Source organism: Marmota marmota, unplaced genomic scaffold, assembly GCF_001458135.2.
Source record: "Marmota marmota marmota unplaced genomic scaffold, marMar, whole genome shotgun sequence".
NCBI classification, from domain to species: Eukaryota; Metazoa; Chordata; class Mammalia; order Rodentia; family Sciuridae; genus Marmota; species Marmota marmota.
This window is the reverse complement of record NW_025999999.1, coordinates 2667248-2693108: the sequence shown is the minus strand read 5'-3', so window position 1 is coordinate 2693108 and position 25861 is coordinate 2667248. Positions and strand designations below refer to the sequence as shown.

General features: G+C 42.3%; 1 protein-coding gene across 1 annotated transcript in view; it reads left to right on the top strand.

Moving 5' to 3' along the window:
- Pik3ap1 (phosphoinositide-3-kinase adaptor protein 1) overlaps positions 1 to 25861 on the top strand; it is a 116910-nt gene that overhangs the window by 64453 nt on the left and 26596 nt on the right. The window contains exons 9-12 of the mRNA XM_015494573.2: positions 12636 to 12731; positions 17174 to 17371; positions 23049 to 23114; positions 24867 to 25072. Coding sequence (XP_015350059.1) covers positions 12636 to 12731; positions 17174 to 17371; positions 23049 to 23114; positions 24867 to 25072 — 566 coding nt within the window. The remainder of the gene's footprint in view (positions 1 to 12635; positions 12732 to 17173; positions 17372 to 23048; positions 23115 to 24866; positions 25073 to 25861) is intronic.

Here is a 25861-nt window from a genome sequence, read left to right as displayed (position 1 = left end):
TTTTTTTTTTTTTTTTTTTTTTTTTTTTTGCGGGGGGATAACCTGATTTTACTGTGTTAATACACAGTAAACTTATTTCTAAAATATCATGCTGCAGGACGTGATTTTTTTCTTATAAATTTCTTAACTAATTTTGACCATTTGGGAGTAAGTATGTTGTTTTTACTTTATTTTTTCACTTTCAAAAGTAATAACATTTTTACAAACACTTGAAATAAAATAGAAATGTACAACTGAGTTGATAAAAGTCTATATGACCCCCCCCCCAGTCAATGTAGCATTAATAATGGTTTGGTATTACATCTTTTCCTTATATTTGTTGATATTAAATTTAAAATTTTGCACACACACACGTATATGTGTGTATATATATATATATGTACACAGATATGCACAAATGTACACATATGTATAAATATGTATTATAAGCTTTTTTTTAACTTATATATGTGTAATGGGATAACGAAAGTCATGGGGGACACCAACACTTCATTTTGCAAGGCTGTCCCACACATTGCAGGGTGTCTGGCTTCCTTGCCCCTTCTATTGAATGCCCTTGGTGTCCCTAGTCTTGGTGACAACCCAAAATACTCTCCTAGATCTTCAAAATGCCCCCTAGGGGGCAGTGTGCCACCCTTGAGAATTCCTGATCTAATTAGCATCGGATTGCAATGCATGTACTGGTTGGTGGTGAAGCAGGAGAACCACACAACAGGCCGTCTAAGAGGATTCTTAATGTCTTTACCATCATTTGCTATCAAGTGCTAAGCACTGTCCAAGACTTAGCCCTCCTTTCCTCTGAGTCTAATTAGTAGATTCAGGAAACATGACACAGACCAGGGATGTAGCCAGTGGTAGAACACTTTCCTAGCATGCGTGACACCCTGGATTTAATTCCCAGCACTGTGGGGAAAAAGAGAGAGAAAGAAAGAAAGAAAGATAAAGACAGATACCCAGCAATGTATCAGCTTTATGGGCAGAGGACTTTCTGGATTGGGCTAGCTTGGATGTTGTCACCCTTCCAGGGACTGCAAGGAGGCAGTTCTAAGTTTCTCATGCACAAACTCCCGTAAAGCAGGCACCATGAATGTGCCTTGGAGCAATAGGCATAGGTTCGTTGGGGACTTGGGGTGTCCCTGACACCAGCAAAGTCTTTGACTCTGACCCCAGCACCTGCAAGATGTGGGCCAGTGATTGTTAGGCCTTTGCCATTGAGATCAGCTGCTTCTCTGGGGTAGAGGGTAGTAGAAGCCCCCTTCCAGCACCTAATTGGGAGGACTGGAAGCACTAGTGTGTGCTTTTCCCAAATAGCTATGGCCTGTCAGGCACATGAGAATGGAAGGCATCATTCCTACCATCCACATCCTTTGTCTCATTGAATCCTTAAAGCATCCAGACAGGGCCACTTCATTATCTGCACCTTAAAAGTGGGGAAACTGAGGCACTGAGAAGTTAAACAACTTTCCCAAAGTGCCCCAACTGATAAGTGGGAGAGCCTATATTTGAATCCAGGCCTTTCTCTAGGATCATATTTTTTATTCCAGGCTAGAAATTTTCCTCGAACATTGTAAATTTTAGTCCATTTCATTTAAAGAAACCCTTAACCTCTGTACTCATGCTTCCCCTATCTATACTTCAGACATCAGATAACCAGACAGCCTCTGGCACCCCTGCACTTGCACATCTGTTCGCCTACATACCCAACAAGCATTCTGGAGCATCTGTGTATTCTAGCTCCTTGCCTCTCCTGGGCGCTGGAGATACAAGATGGACCAAGACCAGTCCTTCCCACTGTGGAACAGGGACCCATTCACAAAAGAACACTTGGAGAACCACGGGAACCCCTTGGGAATCCAGAGACTATGCATCATTTCTGCCCTGTCCCCTAGTTATAGGACTGTCCCACAATGAAAAAACTCCCCACTTTCCTGGCACTTTGTGTTGACATAGTCTTAACCCTTGTTATCCCCCTGGATGCTCCAGTACATGGAGCTCCCTACTGTATCACTGGACTCCTGCAGGGAATGCTAAAGGCATCCATCCCATTACTCCTTGTCTGTTGGGCCCTTCACAGTGGAAATTCTGAGGTTCCCCAGCTCTTCCCACAGCAACGTGTGCTGGGCACCTAGGCTGGTTTGTGGCTGATTGGCAATTTGTAAAGTCCCATGGTGCCTGGGGGTGGGGAGATTTGGTCATTGTGGAGCTGGAAGGGGGCTACCAGGAGAGAGGCAGGCTATAGAATGTGGCACCATTTTGAGCGAGAAATGGAAACCCACCACATTTTTCATTTGCTAGATCATATAATCTCTGAAATTGGGGATTTTAGACATGTTTGGTTTGTTTCTGTCTCTGCAATTATTAGATTTAACCTTGAGAACGGTCCCTTCCCTACTGACTCAGAAGATGCAGCAACTTGGACCTGGGAAGAGTCATTCATTTTACTGGTGTTGACTATCTGAGTGGGAAGGCAGCTTGGTTCCTAAACAAGTAGGATAGAGACCATACTGATAAATCTAAAATGCTTATTGCAGCACTAGCCAGGAAGGCCGTAATTCAGTATCTGGCAGCCCTTTGAAGTCCACTGACTGCTTTCATCTCTGTCATCTTATCTGATGGTCCTTAGGCTTGGTGGATAGAATGATCTCCCTTTTCCAGAGCTCCAAGAGTTAGTAATTAATCTAAGTTCCATCAAGGAAGAACTTGGATCAGGAATCTGGGCGTTTGGATGGGGTTGAGGGCTTTCCTGGTGTGCCCTTCTGGGAACTGCATTTGCCAACTCTGGGATGGGCAAATCAGAGGAAGTGTTTTCCAATGTCTACATAGCCAGGGTTATCTATCCCCTTCCTGTGTGGCTGTTTGTGATGGTTACCCTAAATGCCGAAAATAAACACATTACAAAATTGGGCTGTGTTCCTTCACTCACTTGCTCATTCATTCACCTGCTTGCTGGACCAGTATTGTGGACAAGTGGCCTTTAGACCAGTTTGCAGAACTACTTTAGAGATGCTCTAACTGTTTTGGAGACAGATCTGTCTCTTTCTGACTTGAGTGGGGGGAAAGAGATGTGATGAGCTCCCCTTTACCAAAGGAGATTCTAGAACAACCACTGAGTAGAAAGATCGACAAGGGAAGTTCCCGGTATTGAGTAAAGGGGAACTGGGAGCTGAACCTGAGATTTTATGATCCTGCTCTAGGCTCTCTTTCCCTGAAACTTTTGTGTATACACACACACATACACACACACACACACACTCACACACACACACACACACACACACACACACACCCCTCGCAGTCTTTAGTTTAGATATGCTGCCACCAGGTGGCAACTGCATGTCTTTATTATTAGACCTACTTTGCTGTCAATCCTCTTGAGAATTTTTTGATCAAGACTCCACAGACTTAAATCATCAACTTCCACACTTTACTATGTAAGAAATAAATGTCTTTACGGATAAGCTTATGGAAACACTGATTAAAAATCAAACTAAGCGTGTCTGTAGGTGTTTTCACTATCTCCTAATCTTTTCTCCTTTAGTTCTGTTGCCTCTCTCCTTCCCTTCAGAGAATGATGTGATAGTACTGGCGGTCCTTTGATGTTGGTCATTAATTTTATTATGAAAACTTTGCCTAGTGACTAGTCACTTCCCTGAAGCTCTAGGTATGAAGGCCTCAGGAGCTAGTTCTGGGAGGCCCTTGTCAGTCTCCAAGGGAATCACTTGGTGGATTTTGTCTTTGCTTACATATCTCAGAGGCTTGTGCTTCTTCCATAAGAGAAAGGAGCCAAAGAGAAAGGTATAGTGTCTTGTTACTAGAAATTACAGACTCACAAGGGTCTCTCTAATCTAATCTCTAATTTAATAGTCATTCCAGATAGCTATTCTACTTCACGGTAACCTGTTAGAGTTCCTTTGAACTCTAATCCCTTCTTTACCATCTGTGTCAGCTTGAGTTTGTAGATGGCCAGAGCTGCTGTGGCCCTAGCTGAGAACTGGCATCATGTGACCCATCAGTTTGTGTTTTCTTTACTTGAGCTTCCTGATTGCATGCCCGCCCACAACTGGGTTCCCCCCATAATGGAGGGCATGGTTGAGCAGCTCAGCCCTGTAGATCTGAGTGAAGCCAAAGGACAATTCCTAAGCAAAATTACTAAGTTACTGGTTTGCTTCTGCAGCCTGCCTTATCTGCACCCTTTTCCCTCAGGAGCCTCCTTTCCTGCAGCTGCAGAGGCTATCATCCTCTTGCTCTCCCTTTTGGGAAGATTCTGACCCATAGAGACAAGAGATGCTTCAGGGCAGTGGTGCTGGAGGGGGCCCCCATGGTGTTACCAGCTGGGATAGAACACTGCAGAGACAGTGCTGTGAGCACAGTGCACTTTGTAATTTCCTAAGCGTAAGAACTGTGTTGAGATTTACGCACTTAGAAAAGCACTGGATTGATGGTTCTAAAGTTAATAAGTTAATAAGATTGTTGCAGCAGCAGCATCAGCAACAATCTCCTTCCTCTCTATTTTTACATGCTTGCTTGCGGAGCACTGCATACAAATCCCCTTGGACTCTGGTTATTCACCTGTTTCTTGGGCTCCTGGCCTCTGTGGGAAGTGTGTCTTGTGACTTTATATCCTCCCCAGGGCTCAATACAATGCCGTGCACAACAGATGTCCAACCAGTTCTTGAATTTGAAGTGCTGGGAAACAAAACGTCATCCCAGACTTCCTGGGAGTCCAAGTGTGAGAGAGTTAGCAGCATTCCAATGCAAAGACTTTGCTTTCCTGACAGGTGGTGGCCAGACATCTGTCAGATGCCCCTTTGTGAGGGATCAATGGGGGCAGCAGTAACTCTTCCAGCCTCTGCCAGCTGCCTTTGCAGTCATGGCTTTCGTTTTCCCGTGCTGTCCTTCCTGCCTGAATTGCCCTTCTCTTTTCTTAGCTCAGGAAATGCCCAGGTTCCTTCCCAAAGCTCGATGCCTCTGTATGCGTGTCTTCCTTGTTCCTTCACTAGTTTGTTTGCTCAGTCATTCATTCATTCAACAGATATTTATGGAACCCTTTGTGTGTCCGAGTCACTTGGTGCCAGGTGAGGAGCAGTCAATGAACACCTGGCACAGTCCCTGACTTCCAGAACTTGTGTTCTGCTGGGAGACCTGGATACTAAACAAAAACACCATGTAACTAAACGCATCCCTCGAATGGACCCCTGTGTGGCAGAGGGGCTTCGTGCCTGCCCAACAGAGGGACCGCAGAGAGCCCTTGTGCTTCTCCTAACCTTTTCACTCTTAGCCCTTCTTTTTTATCTCCAATGCCAGCCATCACTGCCCAGCGCCTCTGATTTCAGACTGTCATTCTTCTCTGCGCATATGTGTCTGTCTGTCTCTCTCCTTCCCATCACTTCTCCATTAGGGCATGAAAAAGTTGGGCTTCCTTATTGACGTGGTCAGTCAAACCATTTGGTGCAAATGAAACTGAGCTGGTTTCAGGTTATCTTCAGATGTTTTACCGTGGGATTCCTGCTCTGAGCCTCTTTTCTTGGCCACACAAGGTGCTTTCTGCAGGGAGAAAAGTCCTTTTGGCTTCCTGTGGGGTTGGAGAGCCTTTTTCCAAGAATAGTCTGTCAGCAACTGACATTTTATTGTATTACATTCTCAGGCTTGATTTTATATTAAATTAACAACATATAATCTGCGTGGAGTGTCCACTCAGCTAAGTGGTCTAGATTTACGTCACCCGGGGAGTATCAGAGGCATCTTTATTGGGAATTCACTGCTGCTCTTGATTCAGTTCTTAATTAAGTACCTGCTGGGGTGTTCTCTCATTGGAAAGCTCCTTACATTCCAGGAATGGATTCTTGCTGATTGACTCCTTAAAATATGGTATAAATCAGCAGCTGGCTCTTCTAGAAGGGAACTGTGCCCCACAGTCTCCTTGTTGCTATCATTATTGTCTTTGCTGAAATGAAATGACTTTGCACTTCTCCTTAGACCAACAAGCTTCGGTGCATTTCTGTTTATTTTTACCTGGCAAGGGGTGAAGCTTGTGTGCTTGGAATCTGCAGTACAAACTCTGATCATCCAGGAATGCAAGGATTGTTGTTCTGCTTCCTTTACAAAATACCCCGTGTCTGAAAACAGATTCCCTTTGCCTGAAGAATCTTCTTATGCATTTCAGTCACACCTGTGCTACTCTCTGTAGGCTCGGGTCATATACACACAAACAGTTGTCAAACTTCGATTACGAGAGGGTATTATGGATTATTAACTCCCAACATCTAGGTATCTTTTATTTATTATTGTGAAAATAATAGCTGCCACCACCATAAGTTTAGTGCCTAATATAGGTATGACAAATAGTGTTTAAAAAATAATTTTATGTGCCACTGCTAGTTTCCTGGTATTGAGTGCCTGGGTGCTGTGTTGAAAAGGATTATGAGTTCAGAGAGAATGTTTGCCGTAGATATACAATAGGAGGGTGGGGGCCCATACATGTATTTGTTGTTCATGGTCTAATTCAAAGATATTTATGTGCAATTAAATATAAGATTGGCCTTTACCCATGATCCTGGCTGCTTGAAGCAGGGCCAGACTGCAGAGCTGCTATGATTGTCCCAGAGTTTCATTGCTGCAGCCACTAATAAAGCGTGTGATGGGCCTAGGAAGACCCAGGCAAGTGGACAGGGGCTTCATGTCTGGTCTGTACTGCAGCAGCTCAGCCTTGGCCAAGGAAGCTAGAAAACATGGTCTTCAGGGGCCATGAAAAAGAAAATGTCTGGCACATCTTTTCTGTGAGTCAGACTCCTATAAATAAGTCTTCTGTAAAGAATTGGCCTTGTGGGCTGGGGATGTGGCTCAAGTGGTAATGCGCTCGCCTGGCATGTGTGGGGCGCTGGGTTCGATCCTCAGCACCACATACAAAATAAAATAAAGATGCTGTGCCCACCGAAAATTAAAAATAAATATTAAAAAATTCTTTCTCTCTCTTTCTTAAAAAAAAATAAGAATTAGCCTTGTGTTAAGATCCCTCATGCTTTAACTATGTTCAGATATTAAAATATCAATTGGGTATAAATCTTTACTAAGGAATATATAACGTGGTATTTCAGACTGTGAATACATGCAGAAAGATTAGAAGACTCGAGTTAAAACAAACTTACTATGAAACAGTGCAAATTCAAGCAACAGGAGCAAAAATAGATAAATGGGGTTGTAGCAAGCTAAGGAACTTCTGACCCCACCCCAACGGGGGAGGGACAGAGTAAAGAGACAAATGGGAGAAAATATTCACCCAGTAAGGGATTAATGGCCAAAGTATATAAAGAACTCAATAGCAAAAAATCCCAATAATTTGATTAAAAAATGTGAAAATCTGAGTAGACACTTCTCAAAAGAAGATATGCAAATGTCCAACACATATATGAAAAGCACTCAACATCATTAACCATCAGGGAAATGCAAATCAAAACCACAATGAGGTTCCATTTCACCCCAGTTGGAGTAACTATGATCAAAAACATAAAAAAAAAATGCTAGTGAGGATTCTGAGAAGGAGAGCTCTTATATACTGTTTGTAGGATGTAAGCTAGTTACAGCCATAGTGGAAAACAGAATGGGGGTTCCTTAGAAAACTAGAACAGAACTACCCTGCAATCCAGCAAAATCCCACGCCTGGGTGTATATCCAAAAGAAGCGAAATCAGTATGTCTATGAGACTTCTGCATTTCCATGTCCTTGACCCAAGATAATTGTGGGCAAAGAGTTAATATGAGAATCTGAAATTTGATTATCATTATCCATGATAAGCAAGATATGGAATCAACTGAAGTATCCATTGGTGGATGAATGGATAAAGAAAATGTGATGTGTGGGCATGCATGCACACACACACACACACATAAACACCCACAATGGAATATTATCTAGTCATAAAAATGAATGGAACCATGTCATTTGTAGCAGCATGAATGAACTGAAGGACATTGTGCTAAGTGAACCTAGCTAGGCACAGAAGATAAATGGCACATGTTCTCACTTATATGTAGAAGATAAAAATATTGATCTCTTAGAAGTACTGTCCAAGCTCTATAGGTTAGGAAAGGGTAGTGGGGAGAGGAGATAATGGGAGCTTAGGCAGTAGTACCAAAATACAGTTACATAGGAAGAGTAAATTCTAGTGTTCAGTAGGGTGACTATAGTTCACAATGATTATGTATTTATAAAAAACTAAAAGGGAGGTGTTCAAAGGTCCCCAACACACAAAAAAAGACAAATGTTTAAAGAGATAGGAATGCTGATTACCCTGCTTTTATCATTATGCAATGTATAAATATACTAAATTATCACCCTGTACCCCGTAAATATATACAATTGTTATTTGTCAATTTTAACTTTTTTTTTTTTTTGTGGTGCTAGGGATTGAACCAAGAACTTTGAACATGCCAGGTAACTGCTTTACCACTGAGCTTCATTCCCAGTGTTAAAAATTTTCAAATGATTCTTCCTTTTTGAATTGTTCTCTGCTTAAGACGTTAGCCTCTGTATAGGGATTACTAATAACAAATAACAGTAATAATAATAGTCACAAGCATTCATATATGTGAAGCACTGTTCTTTTTTTTTACTGTTCTGGGGATTGAAAACCCAGGGCCTCACACATGCTAGGCGAGCTCTGCATCACTGAGCCCCAGCCCCAGCCCTGCTACGCACTATCCTATGCTCTTGGCAAGCTTCTCATTTAATATTCAGGACAACCCTATGAGATATGTACAATTATCATCACCATTTTACAGACAGGAAAAGAGAAGCTGAGTGGATTAAGCAATTTGACCCAAGATAATTATGGGCAAAGAGTTACTATAACAGCTATCATTTCTCTTTCTGCATGAGAATTTGACCTTTGGTTGACTTCCTAGCTCTGTTACCCTGGTAACCTGATAAGAGCCAAATGTCAGCTGTGTTTCTAGGCAACATTACCTATGATAAAAATGACCCCTGATTGGTTAATTATATCTAGACCTGGGAGGAGCTATACATAAACTATAAATACCCGAAAGGGACCCATACCCAGGGCTTCTCTGAGGGCAATGACTGGAAGCTCAGCCTCTGGGGGTGCTATGGGAAAATGGTGCTCCTGCAATACAGAGGCTTTGCACCAGGGCAGCTCCTACACCTGCCTGCTGGGGATCTCATGGCCTTTCCTCTGGACTTATGGCCTGGCACACCTAGTCAATGAACGCTTCTTAACATTGTGATGGTGGCCTGCATCCTGCATTCTTTTGAGTAGACGGATGCCAGTCATGGTCATTTTGTGAGTCTGAACATTCTGATAGACCTGTAAATATTAGTTGGTGTTGGTCTGGTGGCTGTGTAGTCGTACAACCAGGAGAATGAAAGAGGTAGAAAATTAAAATTGGAACCTGGGAATTCTGATATGCTGCTCAAGCCTCTAACCATTCGGCTAGACGCTCTCAGGGAGGCTCAAGGAGGTTGGTAACTCTGCTAAGGTCACAGAGCACAGGTTTAGCAGAGTCTAGTTTGTCTACTTCCAGAATCATGCGGTTAAGGTATGACTTTAAAGTGAAAAGATTTGTTTCTCACAGGAGGCGTGTTGAGTGCCACTTTGATCCCTGTACCCAAATGTGCATGTGTCATCGGAAGGTGCTTGCCTTGACAGTGTGGGTGGGTGGGACAGAAGCTCAGCACAGGGCCACCAGTGAGTTATGCTTCTTTACTTCTTGTTACAGTTCCTCCCCTCCTCGTCTCGTCTATTTTTCTTCTTTAAAAAAAATATTCTGAGCAAACTTTTAGCCTTAGAGAAACGTTACAAATATACTAGAGCTCCCGCATACCTTTTACCCAGGTTACTTGATATTAGCATCTGAGTTAGCCACAGTACAAAGGTCACAGTGAGGGGCTTCCGTTGTCTGGGACAGCCTCCTACACTGCAGACCTTGTTCAGCTTTCACTGGTTTCCCTGCTAATGTCCCTTTGCTGTCCTGGTATCCTGCCTAGGATCTTACAACGCATTAGTTATTTCCCTTTAGTCTCCTCCAGTTTGAAACAGTTCCTCAGTCTTTCTCTGTCTAGGTACTTTGAAAAGTGCTGATCCCCTATCTGATAGATCATCCCCCAGGCTGGCTGGGTCAGTGTTTTTTGTGATTGTACTGAGGTTATGAGCTTTGGGTAAGAATGCAGTGAGAATACTGTTATGTCCTCGTCAATGCATAGCGCATCAAGGGCTCGTGGTGTTGATAATGTCTGATTACTGATGTGCCTTCTTTTTTTCTTTTTCTTCTCTTTTGTTTTAATTCATTCTTTAAGTCCTCCCCCCACCCCCACATTCAGCTCACTAAGATGGGGCTGGTGATCCAGGGTAGTTATTATTAGCATGTCAGCTCCAGCCAGGCAGGTCTTGCTGCTACTGTATTCTAATATATTATATTTTGCTAATTTTCTTTGTAGTCAGTTCTGCAGCCACCTCTCAGACATGGAAAACAGTTCTCTCATATTGAACTTTGCTTGTGAAAGTGGCTGGGCTGTCTCATGACCCTTTCACCACCCTGTCAACAGGGATGACAGATTGTGTAAGTGAGGTCTGTGTTCTGCTGTTACCAACCTGAAGAATTTGGTTATAGTGATTGAAACTGTCCTGAGGTTGCTGGGCCCTGGGCCAGGTTCTTGGAGACACTAGGGCCTGAGCCAGCTGTGGGTTTCTAGAGGGTTTTGTGACTTATAGTTTGAAGCTCAGCGATAGGCCTGCAGAGTTTCCCCCATCCTGCGTTTCTGGGGGTATCTGACCCAAGCAGGTCTTTCCTTGGTCCTCTGTGATTTGTTGTTGGGTAAATGAAGTTTCAAAATGAAGAATTTCAAAAGTTGAGCGGGATCAGGGTCAAGGTCAGGCTGTGGAGGTTGCACTATGGACCGGGAGGGGATAGTAACACAGGGTCTTGGTCAATTAGATGAGGCTTCTGCTCCCAGCAGGGCACACACCTGTAGGATACGTCTTCCCAGTATTCTAACTCCATGGGGGAAATGCTCCATAAAACTGTAATTAAATGGACTAAACTGAAAATCTCATAAGTAGAAATTCTGTGGTCTCGAATTTTGCTGGTCTTGAATTAAGAATAAGTTCTTGTCAGAAAACATTTTGGAAAATTAACCAACCCCTAGGTGTGCACTCCAATCTCACTACAGCCTCCATTGTAGAATTCAGGGGTTCAAAGAGGGGATAGTGACTTACTAACTGGTTCCTTGTTTGGAATCTCTGGGCTTTTGCACTCGAGGGTGTCAAGGCCTATGATAGTCCATGCAATGTGTCCACTAAGAAAGGTAGAGATGAGAAATTGGTTTCGTTTTGTACCTTTGTGATAATAAGGTGACACAAACAATGGTCAGAGCACTGCATTTCTTTCTTCCTCTTCCTCCTCCTCCTCCTCCTCCTTCTTTTATGTTTTTTGAATAGGGAAAGAAAATACTAAAATACCAGTGGAATAACTTTCTCCATTTCTTGTCTTCATCTTTTCAGTTCCCAGGAAACCACTGATTCCAATTTCTTACATCTCCTTCCAGAGTTTTTTTTTTTGTTTTTTTTTTTTTTTTTACATATACAAGCAAATACAAAAAAAGAATCTTATTTTTCCCCTTTGGGTAACATATTAATTATTTAAAATATATGTTTTGGAAGATTCTGATTCTTCAGATTTATCAGAATCTTTAAGAATATGTATTTTCTTTGTTTTTGTTTTTTTGGTCTCAGTTTTTTTTAAATTAAATATTGTGGTCTCAGGTGCAATCCCTGTTAATGCCTACTGGAATCTAGCTGTCCTTTTTCCCTCTCCAGAGCTAACCACTATGAGGAATTTAATGTTACCATTCTCAGCATATTTATATGTGTACTACATTTTTATGAATTTAGAAACAATTTATAACACTATTTAAAGGCCTTCAGACATTATATAAACACAACATACTGTAGTCACCTGTCTGTAACTTTTTCACCCAACTGCTAGGTTTTTGAGATATCTATGTTGATAGATGTGAATCCAATCCATTCTTTTTAGCTGTTGCATAATGTTCCATTGTTTGAATAACCCACAGTTTATCTATTTTCTATTGCTTCTACATCCATTTTGGTTGTGCTATAGTGAACAAAGCTGTGGTGTATATATTTCAAAATTCAACCTGTTCTTTCAAATGCATATGAGTAACTATACCTTCTGGGGTCTGTGACTGAAAAAAGGGTCAGGGATGGTGAATGTTGCTTTCTTTTATGCTCATACTCACTACATGTTCTTACTGAGTAGATGATTGGATGAAAGGATGCATGAGATGAATGCTTAAATCTTTTTTATTTTATTTTGTTTTCTGTTGCTGGGGAGTGAACCCAGGGCCTCATGCGTGCTAGTCAAGTGCTCTACCACTGAGCTACACCTCCAGCCCTTTTTTTTAGTTTTTATTTGGGCCTCAAACTTGTGATATTCCTACCTCAGCCTCCTGAGCTGCTGGGATTACAGGTGTGTTCTGCCATGCCCAGCTCTGAATACCTGGATCTTTTAAGAAAGTTGCTAAATGTTGTAAATCCATGTATAAAGTCACCTTGCCTGTGTGGAAGAACGACACATCAACGCCTAGTCTCCCTTTCCTTCTAGATGTTGAAATGCTTCAGGCCAGTACATCTAAACCTGTCCCTGGAGATGGCTTCTCTCGGCCCACTAAGGACTCTATGATCCGCAAGTTTTTAGAAGGTAAGTTGTAACTGTGAACACGGAAGCAAAAACAGAGAAACAGACAGTGCCTGATTCCATATGAAGGTTGTCCCACTCAAGGAACAGGCTGCCACATAATAGCATCTGATGTGGTGATAGGTACTCCTCCTCCCCACTCATCTCTGCCACCTATTCCTCCTGCCCGGTACCCATGGGCCAGAAGCTCCTGCCACTGAAACCACTCATTTGGTAGACCAGTTGCCTCTAGTAAGAAGTCTTTTAAAATATATGTTTTTATTTTTATTTGATAGATATTTATGTAGTATCTACTACGTGCAGAGCACTATTCTAGAGGTGAGTCTGAGGACATAAGGAAAAGTAAGATGTGATTACTTTTTGGTGGAGGAGGAGAATATCTACAAGTTTGACTAAGTCAAGACTATTTTGATGGTGGACTCTGATCTGTACTCACTTCCTCATTTGGTTAGCTGAGACACCTCAGGCCAGTTACTCATCTCTTCTGGGCCTCAGTTTCCTTAGCTATAAATGTTGTGAGGATTCAATGAGTTATTGTACATTAGGCTTCAGAGCAGGGCCAGGCACATAACACAGGTTTATAATGTTGTCATTATTAGAATTGAGGATTTCATAGGTGAAAAGTATTGCATTGTATAAATAATTCCTTAACCCTATCCAGTGATGTATAACTTATAGTGTGCCTGTTGATCAAGTAGATAGATACAGAAAGCAGAATGCTGAAAGGATGAGGCTCAGGAGGGACAGGTGACACATTGTAGGTGTTCAGTACATACTAGCTGCCAGAGCAAAGCTTTCTAACATTTTTTCCTTTAGCAGAGGTTCTCAAAATTGAATGTGCATCAGACCTACCTGGAGGGCTTGTCAAAACCCAGATTTCTGGGTATCTGATTCAATAGGTTGGGGTGCGGCCTGAGATTCATCTTCCTGACAAGTTCCTGGGTTATGGTGCTGCTGGTCCGAGGACCCACTTTGAGAATCTCAGGTCTAGAGCAGTGCTTTCCTTTCCTTTCTTTCTTTTTTAAACAGTGGAATCCTCTTTTGATTCCCCTTTGTTTCTCACTGGTTGCTGTTGTTTTTTAATATTGTAAAATATGCAAACAGTAAAAATTCAAGTGATACAAAAAGTTAAGCAATGAAAATAAGTCTCCCACTATAGATTCTCCAAAAAAACTCCTGAACATGTTCATTTGCACATGAATGTATCCTCTTTTCTTTTCATTCACAAGAAATATCACATAAGCACAAACATTCATTTTTAACAGCTAGTGTTCCATTATATATAATATTACCTAATGTATTTAACCAGTTTCCTGTTGAGATTATTTAGGTCATCTTCAGCTTTTTGCTTTTATAAACCTTTGCACAATAATAGCTTTGTTGTGTGTACTATCTTTTCACATGTTTGGGTCTGTGTGTACTATAAATTACTAGAAATGGAACTGCTGGAGCCAGGAGTGGTGGCATGCCCCTGTAATTCTAGCAACTTGGCTTGGGAGACTGAGGTAGGAGGATTGCAAATCTGAGGCCAGCCTCTGCAACTTGGTGAGGCCCTGCCCCAATATAAGTAAAGAAATAAGTAAAATGAAAGAGCTGGGTATGTAACTCAGTGATAAAGTGTCCATGGGTTTAATTTCCAGTGCTGGGGAAAAAAGAGAGAGAGAGAGAGAGACAGCGAGCAAGTGAGAGAGCACGCGCACATGCAAGCACACATGTGCAGCTCAGGCAGGGGAGAAATAAAATTGCTGGGTCTAAGGAAGTGCATATTTATGAGTTTGACAGATCACTTTCCTTTGTGATATTCTACCAAGCTTTTATTCCCACCAGGGGTGTCTTGAATATTGTTTTCAAATAAAATCTTACATGGAGGCTTAGTGTACAATGCAGACAAAACTGGAACTGTTCCCCAACTCTCTGCTCAGTCTCTCATTTCTATCTAATGTGATCTCTTAGATTCTGCAGAGAGGAAAGAATGCAGCTTTGAGGAATTTGTTTGGTAACAACAGACCTGGTGTCTATGAAGGGTGGGAAGGGAAGTGTAGAGATAAGGCTGGGACAGGTGACCTGGGGCGAGGCTTTGAGAACTTGTCCCCTCACTTCATTCATGAGGCCAGCAGCCAGTCAGAATCAGAAAGTTGTGAAGAGTTCTAGGCAGGGATTAACTTTCTGTCCCCAATAAAATACAGTCCCTGGCACTAAGCAGTACCTGGACTATATTGGCAAATGTTTGTTGTTTAATTCATTAGTTAATTGTTTTAAATGGCTTGATCTGATCAAGATGAGAGTGATGAGAAACAGGCTCAGAATTCATTCTGGCAGGGACTCCAGTAGCACAGAATTCAGTTCCTTTGAGGTGACCTTCTACCTAGGGCAGCAAATCTCTTACAATTTTTCTCTTTTGCTTCCCTAGCATTTGTTGGTCCCAGGGAGCCTGGCAGCTGGGGTGGCCTGCAGATTCTTCCTTCAGACGTCTCTAGTTTGCCTAGCAGGAGCCAAGGGAGTAGTTGGGGTGCTTATCTGTAGCTGCTGATAGAATGAAGGAGGAGCAGGATGCACAGTCCAGTAAAAGTGCTTCTTCCTGGCACTTGCAACAAACGTTCCACCTGTAGACAGATGTTGCTAAGGAAGTAGCTGTTATTGGTCCCTAGGCTCCTGACTTTCTTCTATGACTTCTAAAACCATAAATATTTCTCTGCCATGGAGAAAAAGGCCTCCTCTTACCCTGATAGTTTAGTATCCTGAGATCTGCCTGAGGGTCCCTCAGAGTCTACCCAGATCAGATCAGGAAGATGTTGGGAAGGAGAGCAGTTCCGGTACGCAGGCTGTTGTGTAGGCTCAAACCTGATGCATGGATCTCTGCTTGTCCCAGAGAGCACGTTCCACCCAGAATTTATTCATCCATTCATTCTAAGGATGTTCCTGAACACCTGCCATGGGAAAGGCCCTGAATTTGACTGGAAGACATTGCAGGGAGCCAGGGGCAGGAGCTGTCCTCCTGTAGCTGACAGTCCAGGAAGGGAGAGAGGCAGGAACAGCCCGAGCACTAAGACAAAGGGTGAAGCACGATGAGGATAAACCACAGGGTGGACTCAGTTTGGACTGGATGGTCAGTGAGACCTCTTAGAGAAGGCGGCAGTTCAGATGAGACTTGGGGAAGTCACTCAGTTGGCCTGGCACCATGTGGAGGGAAGAAGGTTCTAAGCAGAGGAACAACAGGCCTGAGGCAGGAAAGAGTTTCGCTGGATGAACTGAAGCAAAACCAATGTATCTGGGGACTGTGTGTGTGAGAGAGAGAGAGAGAGAGAGAGAGAGAGAGAGAGAGAGAGACAGGGGCTATGGGATTCACTGTCACCCCTATAGGGTGGCCAGCAGCTCTTCCAGGACATCTCATTGTGTTAATATCAGACAACACCCCCCCACCCTGAGTTCCTTATGCCCTTGCACAATATGTTCAAAGATGGGCAGATAAATAGAAATATATCTTGAGGGCAGTGCCCTATGAACTAGAGCCCTCTAATAAGTTGGAACTAGCCTGGTCAATCCCCTGGACCATGATGCCAGAAAGCCAAGAGCAATCTCCCTGCAGCACAGAAACAAATGCAACAAACCAAAAGTCCCCAATAAGTCTCCTAAAGGCCCCGTCTCTATTCATTCCTGTATCTCAAATGGGCATTTAATAATGCCCATTATTAAATGCTAGGGAGAAGAAACTGAACACTGCAGAGAAAACTTGAGGGCTGTTGGCCCCTGGTGGGCAGAGGGTGGGAAGCATGTTTCCATTCTCAATCTTTTTGGTCAGCGGGGAGCAGCGTTGGGATTAGAGGTTGCAAAAGAAGCAAGAGATTATGGGGGTTAAGAGTACAGCTGTGGTATGTTTCCTGGGTGCCAACCTGGCTCCAAGTAGCTTTGGGCAAGTTACTTACAGGCCCAGTTTATTCATCTGCAAAGTGAGATTAATAAAAATAACTGTGCCACAGCATTATTATAAAATCAAAGGAGATAATGATGAGGCGATACACCTGGGGTAATGCTTGGCATGGAGGAAGTCCTCAGAAGCTATTTCTTGGAACCATTTTGAGGAGGACAAGGAGGATGCTGGAGAACTTGGTGGCAGGTCTCCAGGAATCCTCACACTGGGGATGGACCCACATGACCTTGACCTGTCAGGGTTGTGCTCTCTTTCCCCCAGTTCTAATGGGATAAGTAACAGTAGTTAATTTGATGTATTAGAGCCTGATGCTCACTTCTCCGGCTGCACTGATGGGTGGCAAATGAAGGAGACATTGGGTTTCTCTGAGAATTTGATGCAGAAGGTGATTCAGGAAAGCCCTTTGCCCAAGGCCAGAACTGTATTGATAAGAATGGTCATTTTCTCTGCTCTCATGACTGGCTGTTACCCAATTTGTTTGACCATTGCTTTCAGATACCTTTCTCTGTGTTTCTAGGGAACAGCATGGAAAGGGCTAATTGGAAGAGAGAGCAGCACCATCCTGGTGGGGAAGAAGATGTTTATCACATAGTGGATGAGGACGAAGCCTTTTCTGTGGACCTGGCCAGCAGGCCCCCTGTCCCAGTGCCCAGGCCAGAGGCCAGTGCTCTTGGCACTCATCAGTTGCCGGACAATGAACCGTACATTTCTAAAGGTAAGTGTGGCAGAGAACCATGCCCAGAGGGGTCTTAAGAGTATCTCAGGAATTTCCTGGGTCCCCTGGCTTTCTGAACCATTGTTCAGAGGCTGTTCTCTCCTGAATGGTCTCTAGCCAGCCCTAGGAGCCTGGGTCATAGCTTGGAACAAGTTCTGGAACTAGACCAGAGGCAATGGTGGAACTCAGTGCCAACCTTCCCGAGTGCTGGCATTCATGTGCAATTGCAAAGACAGGCAAATAGAACCTCAGTCAGTTCTTATCTTCTGAAACCCTTCTGGGTATTATTGATAATTTTAATAGCTATCATTTATTGAAATCTACTAAGGGTACTCTATCTGGAAGATGACATTTAATCTGTATGATGATATTTTAGATAAGAACCACTAACCCTATTTTACAGATAAGGAATTGGAGGCTTACAAAGGTCACTCAACTACCATGCAGCAGAGCCAGGATTTGAACCCAGAGACTCTGACTCCCCAGCCTTGATTTTTAGCCTCTATGCTAGGCTGTCTACCAACCTACACTAATAAAAATTGGTGAGACTGATGTTATAACTGTCCCTGGGTCACCAGTTAAATACTGATGGCATTGTCAGTTTTACTTCTTTCAGAACTTGATTGATTAATATGGTTTCAAGTACTATAAGAGTAGAAGAATCACCAGATCTGTGCTCCTGACTTATATTCCACTTTTAATAGTTATAAGTATGCTGTGGAAGTGTGCTAAAAAGAGATTGTAAATTGGGCACGGTAGTGTTCAACCAGAGTGCCCTGTAACTGGGCTGGGGTTGCCAGACAAAATACAGGATGCCCAATTTGAATTAAAGATAAACAGCCAATGAATTTTTAATGTATGTCCCAACTAGGTCCCTTCTTTGGTTTTGTTTTGCTCAATCTGGTAATCCTAAATTGTGTTGCAATACAATTTGGGGATTTTCTGTACTGGCAAATGCCAACAATACTCACATTTCTTATTTCCTTGGGTGTGTCTCCTTTGACATATCCAGCAGAAACTGTTGGTGCCCTGCCCATGTCCCCTTAGCTCTTTATATTTTTGTCCCTACTGGCTGGATTCCACCTGTGTGCACTGGTTCTCTTAGCCTGACTTTCTCTGTGGTCTGGAGCTTCCTCTGTCCTGTTGTGGGACAGTCTGGAGTCACTGGAGAATTAGCACACAGGGCCCTTCCCCCAAACAGTAGAGAAGTTGGTGGAGGAATATCCTTGCTTACCTGCCCTGCTGGTAGGAGAACTCTGAATTGCATATTCTATGTTGCTTTTCAGGGATCCCTGTATTGCTCAGTGTGGCAACTTGCTTGATAATCCAACATTTCTTGCTTCATCTACTTCTTATCTTGCCTTTATCACCTCCTGAATAGTCTACTTGCCCTTGAATTGTCTCAGGGTCTGCTTCCGAAAGAGCTCACATGAAGAAGCATGCAGATATATATTGGTAATTCCTAAACTATGCAGGGGCTGGGGGCAGTGTTGATGGCACAGCTCATACAGGGAGGCAGTTGTGAGAGGGGCACCATTGATTCCCAAACAGCTCTGATGGACTTGCTAGGAAATTGTGGAGAAGGAAAGGAAAGGACAAAGGCTTGAGGTGACAAAAATGGCAGTGGGTTGGAGGCTGGAATACCTGTGTTCAACCCTCAACTCTTGTATTTTCAAGCTGTATGGCATAGGACATTAGATAATCCATTTCAACCTTTTTAACTTTCTTTTTTCATCTATAAAATAGGTACCATAATGATACATGTCTACACTAATACATATGTCATAATAATGCATGATTATACCCTGTCATAACCTAGTTGTGGGGGTCAAGTGAAATACTACATGAAGAACTACTTTCAAACTTGTAAGATACTAGATAAACATCAGTTAGATTATCTAGTGTTTTTTCACTGCCTTGTCTATTGTCAGATTTTGCTTATCATTTTTTTTTGGAGGGGGGGTATGGGGTTGAACCCAGGCATACTTTACCATTGAGCTACATTCCATCTTTTTTTAATATTAATTTTTTTGAGGCAGTTGTCTCATTAAGTTGCCAAGACTTGTCTCAAATTTGCAATCCTTCTGCCTCAGACTCTCGAATCACTAGGATTGCAGAGTAGTAGCCACTCTCATATCTGATAAAGAAGACCATAAACCAAAATTAATCAGAAAAGACACAGAAAATCACTGTTAAAATGAAAAATTCCAACAAGAAGATATAAAGATAGTAAATATTTATGCCCCAAAGTTCAGTGCACCTAAGTACATAAAATAGACACGGCTCAATTAAAGACTCAGCTAGACCTCAGTACAATTATACTGAGTTATTTCAATATACCTCTCTCACCAATAGATAGGTCATCCACAAATAAAGTTAGACTAAATAAACTTAAAAAGTATTATAAACCAAGTGGACTTCATGGACATCTGTAGAATATTTCATCCAACAACAGCCAAATTCATTTCTCAATTGCTCATAGATCTTCACCAAAATAGATCATACTTTAGGCCACAAAGCCACTCTTAGAAAATATTTAAAAAATTGATAAAATTCTTTGCATCTTATCAGATCATAATGGAATGAAATTAGAAATCAACACCAAGAAAAACTACAGAAACGATATAAACACATGAAGATTGAGTTAGCCACCTTTGAACTATGAATACGTAAAAGAAGAAATCAGGAGAGAGATTAAAAAATTCTTAGAATTAAAAAAAAAAGTAGTGGTACAATATACCAGAACTTTTGGGATACTATGAAGGCAGTTCTAAAGGAAAGTTTATAGCTATGAGTGCCTATATAAAAATATCAGAAAAAGCTCAAATAAACAAACTAATGATGCTTCTCAAGGCCCCAGAGAAAGTAAGAACAAACCAATTCCAAAACCCGAAGGAAATAATTAAGATCAGAGTTGAAATAAATGAAATAGAGAATAAAAAATACCAAGAATCCATGAAACAGTCGGTTCTTTGAAAAGATAAATAAAATTGATAACCCCTTAGCCAAACTAACCAAAAGAAAAAAAGACTCATATTAATAAAATGAGTGATGAAAAAGGAGAAATCACCACAGACATCACAGAAATATAAAGTATCATTAGGGACTATTTTGAAAACTTATACTCCAATAAATTGGAAAACCTGGAAGAAATCTCTAGATACATTTGACCTGCAAAACTGAACCAAAAGCATACAGAAAACTAAAATAGGCCAATAACAAGCAATGAGAATGAGGCAGTAATAAAAAGCCTTCTAACAAAGAAAAGCCCAGAACCAGATGGATTCTTAGCTGAATTCTATCAGAGCTTTAAAGAACTAATGCCAACTCTTCTCAAATTATTCTATGAAATAGAAAAGGGTGGAACACTTCCAGATTTCATTCTATGAAGCCACCATCACCCTGATATCAAAACCAGATAAGGACACATTAAGGAAAGAAAATTATCTCTGATGAACACAGATGCAAAAATCCTTAATAAGATATTAGCAAATCATACTCAGCAAAATATTAAAAGATTATATACCAAGAACAAATTGGTTTCACCAGGGATGCAAGGGGGGTTCAAATCCACAAATTGATAAATGTGCATTTATTGATAAATTAATAGAAGTAAAGACAAAAATCATGTAGGTATCTCAACAGAAGCAGAGAAAGCTTTCAACAAAATTCATATTAACTAGTAGTGCCAAGGCACTATTGTGTTATTGGCATTGATCTTGAAGTTTAAATATGCATGATGATAATGAAATCTAACATTGAACATGTGCTGGACACTGTTCTAAGCACTTTCCTAGTATTAACTCCCTTAATCCTGATGACAACCCAATGAAGACGCCCTTATCACCCTCATTCTACAGGTAAGAAGTGGAGACAGGGAGAGGTCAAGCCTCTTGTGCAAGATCATATGGCTCATACGTGGCAGAGCCAGGATTTGAAACCAGGGAGTCTTATTGAGACCCCAGGGAACTGTAATACCTACTGAGGGAATATTTGTCATTTCCAGATTTTCTCTGTTGTTCTTTATGGGTCTATCCCATGTGAGTGTCTTCATCTTAGTCCCTTTGGAGCTGTGCACATACTTCACCTGCTCCACTGCTTAGAGTTCTGTCTTGTGGCACTTGTTGGCCACAAGAAGGTAGGTACTCCCTTTTATTCTCAAACTACAAGGTCTTCCATGGCTAGTTTCAGGTGTTCTGGGATCTGGGTACATCTCCTTGTTCCCATGATCCTTTTCGTCTTCTTCTTTTTTCAACTCAAAACTATTTTTTTTTTTTTAGAGTTTATAGTTATACTGGTAGTTGGGTTCATCCAACAAACTCTTACATGCATGCACTTTTATTTCAGTTCATGATTCCCCCCCTTTTCCCTCCGCTTTTCCCTCCTGCCCTCCCTCCTCTCTCCCATTCTCTTTGCTCTACTTTACTAGACTTCCTTTCACTCATCTATTAATTTATATTCGATTGCTTCTTTCTACCTGTGCATAAATGTGAGGTTCCCTATTGTGCAGCTATACATGCACGTAGCATGATTTTCTAAGAATTTATTCTGCACTGCCTCCCCTTACCCACCCCTCTACTCTGCCTCTTGATCTCCTTCTTCTCTATTACTGATCCTTTATCTTTATGTTATCTTATCCTTCCCTCCCTCTTTCCTTAATTTATGTACACACACACACACACACACACACACAGTTAGTTGTAGTTGGACACAGTACCTTTATTTTATTTATTTATTTTTATGTGGTGCTGAGGATCGAACCCAGTGCCTCACACATGCTAGATGAGCACTCCACTGCTGAGCCACAACCCCAACCCCCTCTTTCCTTAATTTTTTTCTCTAGCTTCTACATCTGAGAGAAATAGTTGACCTTTGAGTTTCTGAGTTTGGATTATCTCACTTGGCATGATAGTCTCTGTTCTCATCCGCTTAACCAGCAAATAACTTAATTTCATTCTTTTTTTATGGCTGAGTAGAACTCCATTTTATATATAATGTATGTATATATACACCACAATTTTTAATCTATTCATCTATTAATGGGCATCTGGGTTGATTTCATAATTTAGCTATTGTGAATTGTGCTGCTATAAACATCGAGGTGGCTATATCACTGTAGTATGCCGATTTTTGATCTTCTGGAAAAATACCAAGGAGTGGAATAGCTGGATCATATATGGTGGTTCCATTCCTAGTTTCTTTGAGTAATCTCCATATGATTTCCAGAGTGGTTTTACTAGTTTGTAGACCCACCAACAATGTACAAGTGTTCCTTTCCTCCCACAACCTTTCCAGCGTTTATTATTGCCTGTTACCTTGATCATTGCCATTCTGACTGCAGTGAGATGAGATCTCAATTTAGTTTTGATTGGCATCTCACGATCCTTTTATTTAATGATCTTGTAAATGCTGACCTGTCCTCTGGCTGGCTCTGTCTTTCTAAGTTTGAGATCTTGTCTGTTTGACCTGTCTTTTTTGACCATCTCTACTGCTTCTCTTCAGTTTTCTCCTTTTGGAGTCTTGGCTTACACAACTAGAAATGGTGGTCTTACATCTTCAGTTTTTTCCCATAAGATTTTAATACATTATTTTTTTTTTTTGCAAAAGTTATAGAGTCCTGAAGAAAGAAAAAAGAAAAATGTTTTTTCTTTTACTCAGAATATTATTTCTCTCACAGTTTTTGCAGAAAAAAGTCAAGAGCGGCCTGGAAATCTCTATGTTTCCTCAGAGAGCATCAGAAAAGGTAAGCCAGCTCTTGTCCTCACATCCCTTGGATAAATTGAGGAGAGAGGAGAGAGGTGTTCACATCTCGGGGGGGCGGGTTTCCAAGTATAACAACAGTTCCTTGGCATTGCCAAATAGAGAAACCCAAGAGGAGGAGCTGTCTGAAAATCCTGTACTGGAGGTAACGGATGAGGGGGAAGAAGCAGGTTCCCTAGGCTCTTGTACAAATTGATCATACAGAGGACACTTGAAAGTGTCCATTCAGCACATAAAAGCACAATCTAAACATTGAGACTGATGCCAACAGAATGCAAGTGGTGACCTGGCACCCGGTCTTTCCTGTGATACATACCTTTCAGTTACCTGTTTATCCTGTCTATACTAGTTCAACTGTGCTTTGATTCAACTTTGTTTTGAAAGACATTTTTTTTTTTCCTGTCGAGTAATAACTTGGACATGTCATTTTTCTAAAAACTTGTAGTGGAAGTTTGAGGAACTAAGTGCTGCCTCTGCATTCCTTCCTGGAGGGTCTCTACTGGAGAATCTGTCTCTTTGCTCGTTCACATTGTTGTCAGAATTTGTTCTCCGTGATTGTAAACCTGAGATCCCCTTCTCCCGCTGGCTGCTAGTGGAGGGCCAGGCCATCCCCAGCTTCTGGTGACCAGCCAGCCATGTTTAGTTCATAACCTTCTTCCTCGATCTTTTTTTCCTCTTGATTAATTTGCATGTGCTACATAGAAGCACATGCAAGATCCCTTCAAGTCTTTTTTAGTACCCACTGGTGAAGCCATCTCTCTATTTCCTTCTTGCTATGTCCCGAAATCACAGTGTCCAAATGGGGTTGTGCTGAAGGAATTTGGAATCAAGTAGCCCTACATGAATTGAGAAGTAAAATGTCAAGTTGTCCTTACATGTCCCAGTGGCCCCATTCTCTCTGCAAGTAGCTCATTTCCCCACAGAACTGAGATCATAGCCTGGTCAGTGGGGTGGCTGGCTTCATATTTCCCTAGAATCTCCAAAGCAGAGAGCTGTGCATTTGTAATATGGAAAAGAGGTGGGCACAGAACAACCCAAGGATGTAACCCAGCACTTCATTTATACCTGGAGGTATTGGACCTGGGCCACGATTCCATTGGCATTTCAGTCTCCTTTGGCATTTCATGGCTGTCTGTCCACAATTGTTGCTCAGAGACAGGGTGGGAATGAAGCTGGGAGATGCATCCTAGATAGACTCTTACTGTATATTCTCGAAGTGCACTGGAGTCTAAAGAAGTGGTTCTCAAATGGGGGTGACTTTGCCCTTCTTTACCCAAAGGATGTTTGGCAATATCTGGGGACATATTTGGTTGTCACAACTGGGGAAAGGAGTGCTACTGGCACCCAGTAGGTAGTAGAGGCTCGGAATGCTGCTGAGCATCCTCCAATGCACACGACAACACTGCAATAAAGAATCATCTAGCCCCAAATGTCAATAGTGTCAGGGTTGTGGTCCAAAGGTGCCTCGATAATTAAGGCTTGGAAGATCAAGTGACTTCACGCCTCCCTTTAATGTTGCAGCCTCCTCTGCTTTCAGATGACAAACTTTGAAATTATTAGCTGCTTCCCTCTCACCTGATTTTGTGTCACATTTCCCCCTTGTTGGTTCTGCCTGTAATTGTTCCTTTGGGCCATGTCCTCTCGAGCCTGTGACCAGCCTCATTACCCCACCCTCTTCCTCGGGTGTGCTCTGCCTAGTGAGGAACTTGAAGCTGAGTTCTGCCATCTTTTCCAGAGCCACCCGTCAGGCCATGGAGGGACAGGCCCCAGTCGAGCATCTATGACCCATTTGCCGGGATGAAAACACCAGGCCAGCGGCAGCTCATTACCCTGCAGGAGCAGGTGAAGCTGGGCATCGTCAACGTGGATGAGGCCGTGCTGCACTTCAAAGAGTGGCAGCTCAACCAGAAGAGGCGATCCGAGTCCTTTCGCTTCCAGCAGGTAGCCAGCTCCCTCTGCATGCTCATGTCACTTCTCAGCTGGACAGTGGAGTGGGGGCCATGGCCGTCTTGTGCGAATCTATACTGAGCACCTACAGCTGTGCCTCTGAACATCTGCATGGGTGTCCCTTTGAGTCAGGAGCCTCGCGTCTGTGTTCCCTTGTCTGGAACCCCACAGCTCCCTGGCTGAGAGCTGGATGGCTTTTGGGGGTGCTGTAGCTGGAGGTTAGGAACAAAGACTCCTCTGTATACCCTAATTCTGTTACTCTGCACTTGGCCCTTAACTTCTGCTTGTGTTTTTTTTTTTTAATATTATTTTTTCTCCCTCTCCCTATGTCCATCTCTCTATTTCTTACTTTGTTTTGACAAGGTTTTACTAAATTGCCCAGACTGGTCTTGAACTCATAGTCCTCCTGCCTCACCTCCCGGTGGCTGGGATTACAGGCCCCACCGCGCCCAGCTCAGCCAGCTTTCTTCTTTACAGTCTTTCCCTACTCTTAGAGCCAAACCTCTCACAGAAGGATCCCTTTTTAGGACTCAAAGAGAACTTGGAAGGCTCCCAAGAAATATGATTAAATGAACAAAACAAGTTACAAATACAAAACCACTCGAGTTAAAACAACTCCTACACCAACAGGCTGTGTTTCTCCAGGCGCCCGGGCTGCACAGGCAGAGCCCTGGAAAGGGTCAGTGCATGCCTATCCCAGTGGTTACCTATGGGAGGGACTGAGATTAGAGGACAGGGTGTCACAGACTCTTGCTTTAGCTATGTGGTTTGGTTTTTCATGAG